We start from the raw sequence: 6,302 nt of genomic DNA on the forward strand, positions 1-6,302 counted from the left end.
GTTGGTGTACTCTAGTAAACTCTGTCAACAGCTGCATTTCTGGAATATGGATGTCCTTGTTTATTACCATGTCTTGTGCTCTTCTCTTTAAAATGGGTGATCTTGCTTTACATACCTCTGCATTGACAAATGGGCTTTTTCTGCTCTGGTTGGTTAGGTGTACTGTATTCATTACCCTGGATCAGGCTTTTGTTCTTTGATTTCTCTGTCTCTAGTTCTTCTGCCTCCAGCTTTTTCGTTTGTTATTACAGTCTGTAAAATTACAATTGCGAGCATACATTGTGTTTTATGTAGACAGCAGGGTAACGAGGGAGATGGAAAGCCTGTAGTAAACTGCTAGAGAATGTCTCAGTTTTCCACAGAACAGCATGAAAGGGCTGTGTTCACTTTCCAAATTGAACCAAATGTTCAGACTTTACTAGTAATTCCATTCATGCAGAACATACAGGGTCTGCTTTAACCTACTTTCCTTATTTGTCCAAAATATGACTCCTTCCCCACAAGCGTTTCCTCGCTGCATTCCTGAGCTGCAGCCTGTAAGAGTGGCCATCTGTTCATTTATGGAAACTGGAGCCTCAACGTTGCCTAACAATGCTCAGGGTCCGGCCTGATTCAGGCAACAGACTGGCAACAAGAGGTGCAGCGCAGATCCTTTGATCGCCAGCTAACTGGAAAGCATGTGGGTTGGAGCTCTGTTTTCTTTTCTTCACACCGTTGTCAGTACATAGCAGCGCTGGTGAGCTCCAGGGCAGGGGCTGCACGTTACATTCTGCTTACGCATGCTGTCGCGTCATGTCTTTCAGCAGCTTAAGACATCGTGCTAATAACCACTTTGTTCTACCAAATTAATGCACTTTGGGAATAGAGAGACTGAAACAGTGTTTGCCTGACGCTGCCAAAGTCTGTGCTGCCTTTCTCTTGCCGACCTTTTTGCACATCTGGAGATGGTGGATCACGGTGGGTCCCCGTGTTGTGTTCAGGTGCAACAACCTTTAGACAGTCACGTCTGGCTGGCTCTAGTAAGCTGTCTGCGAGAAACAGCCACACATATATGTAACCGGGCCCTAAGATAGAAGGCAAGAAGATAATAGAACGTGTCAGGGCTTCAGGAGTAGAGGAAGAACAGAGCTGGTTAGTTTGAGAATGAGAAGTATTCATTCTTCTGTTTCAGTTAATCATTTGTCAATAACTGGGGAACTATGAGAAACAAGTGAGCTTCCTACCTTACTCCCACATACTCTGCACTTGAAACACAGAAGGAGACGATAAATTCCCTGTGTTTTCTGCTCCTCTGCTCACCAGCTCAAGCAAGGAACTGGAGTTTAGTCTCTCTTGGCAGGAACCTGCTTGGTACAGCAGTCCCAGGCCAGTGTCAAGGCCTTTTGCCGCGTTTGCCTCTGCTTCTTCTCTACTGTGGTCTTCTTCTGTCCCTAGGCTGGATCCTGATTGACCGCTGTGGAAAGCATTTTGGGACAATACTGAACTACCTGCGTGACGGGGCTGTGCCGCTCCCTGAGAGCCGCAGGGAGATAGAAGAGTTGTTGGCTGAAGCAAAGTACTACCTGGTCCAGGGGCTGGTGGATGAGTGCCAAGCAGCCTTGCAGGTAGGTCGCAGAGCTAGGGAGGAGTCAGGTTACTCTGGCTGCAGTGAGGGGTCAAGAAGAGGAAGCTGCTCTGGGTGGGAAGCAGCATCTGGGCAGAGCAAGATTTTCTGCTACTTTCCACCTGGTGCCTTTTTGAGGCTGGGATGAAATTGAAATACTTCATGTCATTGATCTGCTGGAGTCTGGTCACATCCAGAAAAACGTACCGAGTTGTTCTCAACATTTAGTGCTACCCAGTTACAGTGAGGGATAAACAGTTGCTCAGTTTCCCTCCGCTGGCTGCCGGGAGCATGCAAGGAGCAGCAGCGTGGCTCCTCTGCTGTGTTCTCCACTGCCGTCAGGGTCTTACATGCTGAAATGATCTGTCATCAACACGAGCTCTGTGACAGAAGTTAATACTTCCAGCATCAGCCAGAATGGGGTAGGTCCTTTGGCCAGACCAGAGCAGCTTCTTGTATCCCACAGGCTGCTGGGAGTCCCGTTTTGTTCTTTGTTTTCCTCTGGGGTGCTCATCTTAGGTTTGAAGCCACTCTTACTGGTGTCCTGTTTGAGCGAAGCCACATTCCAGATCCTGTCATTTAAATAGGTACACAACATTCAGTCCCTGTGTTTGCAGAGTGGTAGAGAGTGGAAATGAACGTCTCAGGTGGTCCCAGGGGAATGCTGCCGGGTAGCTGGAGTGCCAGCCTGGTTCAGAGCATGGACCAGAAATGGCCACTCAGTGCGGTGTAAGGACAGATTGCAGACTGAACTCTTCAGCACAGAATATGCAGGACCTTCCCAGTTAACAGGAGCGTGCCCTAAGGCCTATTTACATTCAGCTGCTGTTTGATTCTTGTTTCAGCAGAACAAAGATGCATATGAGCCGTTCTGCAAGGTACCAGTCATCACGTCTTCCAAAGAAGAGCAAAAACTTATAGCCACTTCTAACAAGGTAAGAGAGGCCAGTCTGTGCCGTGGCTTGGGAGGGTGCTGGCCTGCTGCCTCGGGCTTGCATGGGACCTTGACCGAGTATTCTTTAGAAAATGGTCTTTAGTTTTCAACAATGGCCTTACCCTAAAATACATGTACTTCAACTGCTGAGCTGCAAAGCACTGAAAATCTACAGCAGACTAAACATTTCTCCTGAATTAAAAGTCAAATGTTGCTCAGGCTGGGCCTGGCCATGTATTTCTCCACGTAAGGAATTAAAGTAGAGGGCGTAGGCAGTAGCAGGCTGATCGAGCAGATCCTCAGGGCTATTAGATCTTCCATTTATTTGTCCACTCTGGTTATTAACAACAGATACTTTCTTTAGCTAAAGTGAATCAATGACTCCTGCTTCTGGAAGCCTGCTCGCTGTGGCAGGTAGAGGGGAGGGTGGTGGAGATAACGATTAGCTTTGGCAAAAAGGCAGAGAGCGGGTGAGAACGGGTTATGATCTAGTCACAGACGGGGTCAGAAGGGATTGCAGCCCCATTGCCAACCCGTGCATGACAGTTTTTGCAGCAACAACAGTAACAACAACAACAAAATCCCACTGGGCTTGGGCCTGATGGTGTCATATCGTATTGCAGCTTCTGTGCTGTGGGGTCTGGGACTGAGCTGAGATTCCAGCTCTTACTGCACTTCCTGTAACTGATCTGTGGTTTGTTTTTTACAGCCAGCAGTGAAGTTGCTATATAACAGAAGCAACAACAAATACTCCTACACCAGGTAAATGACTTCAGCTGGACTTCTTTGAAGTTTTTCATAGACTAAAATCTATGATAAGCATTTGCTTTTTCTTCACTCAGAACCAATGACAGATTGGTGCTGGCAGGCACTCAATTTTTCCCCAGTTAATTTCAAGCTTTTGTCAGAAGGGAGCCTACTGTCATCGACGGAAGGCTAAGCATGTGCTACTTCTGTGCCAGAGGAGTTCCTCTAATACTTAGGTGGAGCTGGCAGAGACTCCTGGCCAACTGCTGGCCTGCATTCCCCGTGGGCTACAGCACATCAGTTGAATACAGGAAGCCTTCCATGGTGCAGTGGTCTCAATAAGTGGTAAAATCATCAAGTCTGGGACCTTGTCCCCCTTTCCTTATGTCTGTGTATGTTTCGTGATACAACGCTGCTTCCAACCAGTTGGTGCTGAGTTTGAGCTTAGGAATGGTTTCATTTGGGTGATAGAGTTTTGTACACAAATGAAATGGCCTTGGACAGTATTATTCACAGTACTGTTGATGTCGTATTACTGCTTCTTCAGCAGCAGGTTTTCTTGCTTGTACTAGTCAAATGAGTTATCCACTGCAGTCCTGGATACCAACTGTAACACTACCTTGGTAGAGACACAGTAAGTCAAAGGAAACTGGGCGTACGGGCCTGTAAATGCTCACTGCCTGCACCCCCTTCCATTCTGTGTGCTGTCTTAATTACCCTAACGTGACTGCTGCCTTCCTTCATCTCTCACAGCAACTCTGATGACAACATGCTGAAGAACATTGAGCTATTCGATAAGCTGTCCTTGAGGTTTAATGGGAGAGTGCTCTTTATAAAAGATGTGATTGGAGATGAGATCTGCTGCTGGTCTTTTTACGGGCAGGGGCGGAAGATTGCCGAAGTCTGTTGCACTTCCATTGTTTATGCTACTGAGAAAAAACAGACAAAGGTACGAGTAAATCCTTGAATGCTTCCAGCAACAGGCCCAGCTGCTGTCAGACTGGCATCCTGACATCTGTTCCATTTTGAACACTCCTTTCATTGTTTAGCGTCTCTATAGAATAATCAATGCCATTCAAAGTGGGAGCAGCACAGCGGAGCTCATCCTGTGGGTTCGTTAGGGCGGGGACTGCTTGGCTGTTTCACTTAACACAGGGCAGTTGTGATACTCCATAATGCAAGCTCAGTCCAGTTCTTTATCTTTAGACAAACTTGCGCATTTAACCAAGTTTGGTTTACATCCCTATGTAAAGAGAGATCCTGCTGAGCCATGGTATGCCTTCCCCGTGCCTTCTTACCTTTCCCAGGAGAAATCTGACTGAGTCTGCCCTGCGGGCAGGCCAGTTCTGAAAAAAACCCTGGTTGCTGGGTCTCAAAAGCTGAAAGCAAATAATGAAACAGAAACGGTTGTGCTAGAGAGGATTTCTGTGGCTCGAGTGCAATTATGAAATTTTAAAAGCAAGAACTTATCAGGAATTAAAAATGAGGTAACCTGGTGCCTGCGGTGACTGGCAATAGGTGAGAGTGACCTTCTCTTTCTTGGGTGGGTAGGTGGAGTTCCCAGAAGCCCGCATTTACGAGGAGACACTGAACATTCTGCTGTACGAGTCCCAGGACGGGAGGGGACCCGACAACGCGCTCTTGGAAGCCACAGGAGGGGCAGCTGGCCGCTCCCATCACTTAGATGAAGATGAGGAGCGAGAGCGCATTGAACGCGTGCGAAGAATTCATATTAAACGTCCGGATGACAGGGCCCATCTGCATCAGTGAGCCGAGCAACAGCCGCAGACTGCGCAGCTCTGTCTGGAAGGTGCTGCCCTTCGTCTGATGGATTATCTGCAGCAGAGGACCAGGCGGTTTAACTTCTGTTTAGCAAAGTCTGTAAATTACGTTTTGTAACAAACTAGATTATTTGGGGTATTTAAATGCAGTAGTTCTAGGACAAGAATAAATAAGGTTACTGGGCATACGATAGGTACTGTAAGGACCTATTGAGCATCTGGAGAAATGCCCTGAATTTTTAGCACTCTTGTCTTTGCTGTTTCGTGGCTAGAGAGGAAGAGGGCTGGCTTCCTTTGGCTTTAGTAATTATCCTGCACTTTAAAAACAAAACAAAACAAAAAAACAAACACAAAAAATGGTCAGTCAGCCGTATACCTTCCCTCCAGGCACTCATTGACCCTGTCTCCTAGGCGTTCAGGCGTGGGAGAAATGCAGTGATCTAGACACACCAGAGCTACTGCAGAGCTCCCTTTCTCCCAGGCCTTGTAGGTGATAGGGGTGGTCGCTCAGAAATGCCTCGGTGTGACTCCCAGAAGGACAAATGACACGTGCTGACTAGATTCCTGTAGTGCTGGGGGGGGCAGAGGGAGCCCTCTTGGAGCGGTGGGAGGGAGCAGCGGGAGCTGCTTGGGCTCGGCTTGCCGGGTGGCTGGCTGTGGCTCCCTACAGCTCTCGGGACCTGCTCCCCGAAGGCTTCAGTGGAGTTTCTACAGCACCGAACTGTGGAGACCCACCCCTGCTTTATCTGTGCGGTTCAAGGGTGGAAGATGTTAAAATTCCTCCAAAAGGAAAATCAGGAGCAAATTGTATGTGATTGATTGCTTTTCCTTAGGGTGGCGTTGCTACCAGTTAGCGCTTAGAACTTCTGTCTGACCCCGCGTCTCAGCTGGGGAGTTTATTTCCATCAGGTCGCAGGTCAGTAAGCTGCGCTTTCTTTACTGCAGGTAAAGCAGTAGTCATCACAGGTCCAAACACTCCATGCCAGCCTAGCGTAGGTAGGAGGCCAGCAGCCGTAGTTCAGTTCTGTAACTGATACAGGAGCATTGTCTTGCTTTGAGCGAGGGCAACGCGAGTACTGCGGGGAAGAGGAGTAGGCAGTGGCCCAGAGGTGGTTATTCCTTGTTTGACTTTATCCTGAGCATATTCCAAGTCTTTTCAGAAATGGCAGCTGTGTGTGAAAGGGCAGAGCTAAAATGTTGTGTAGAGAAGACCTACGTAGTCTAGTTTTCTAAGAGT

At 47.9% G+C, this 6,302-nt stretch overlaps 1 protein-coding gene across 2 annotated transcripts in view; it reads left to right on the plus strand.

Annotated features, from left to right (window-relative positions):
- The window catches only part of KCTD10 (potassium channel tetramerization domain containing 10), an 8,744-nt gene extending 3,361 nt beyond the window's left edge, over positions 1-5,383 (plus strand). Inside the window, exons 2-6 of one of the 2 annotated variants that reach the window (XM_009334391.1) lie at positions 1,435-1,604; positions 2,449-2,538; positions 3,247-3,299; positions 4,038-4,233; positions 4,836-5,383. In XM_009334391.1, the coding sequence (XP_009332666.1) occupies positions 1,435-1,604; positions 2,449-2,538; positions 3,247-3,299; positions 4,038-4,233; positions 4,836-5,054 (728 nt within the window). In that variant the 3' untranslated portion in view covers positions 5,055-5,383. The remainder of the gene's footprint in view (positions 1-1,434; positions 1,605-2,448; positions 2,539-3,246; positions 3,300-4,037; positions 4,234-4,835) is intronic. The other variant, XM_009334392.1, reaches the window with a different exon arrangement.
- The last annotated feature ends 919 nt before the right edge of the window (positions 5,384-6,302 follow it).

The sequence above is a fragment of the Pygoscelis adeliae genome, unplaced genomic scaffold, assembly GCF_000699105.1.
Source record: "Pygoscelis adeliae isolate BGI_AS28 unplaced genomic scaffold, ASM69910v1 Scaffold262, whole genome shotgun sequence".
NCBI classification, from domain to species: Eukaryota; Metazoa; Chordata; class Aves; order Sphenisciformes; family Spheniscidae; genus Pygoscelis; species Pygoscelis adeliae.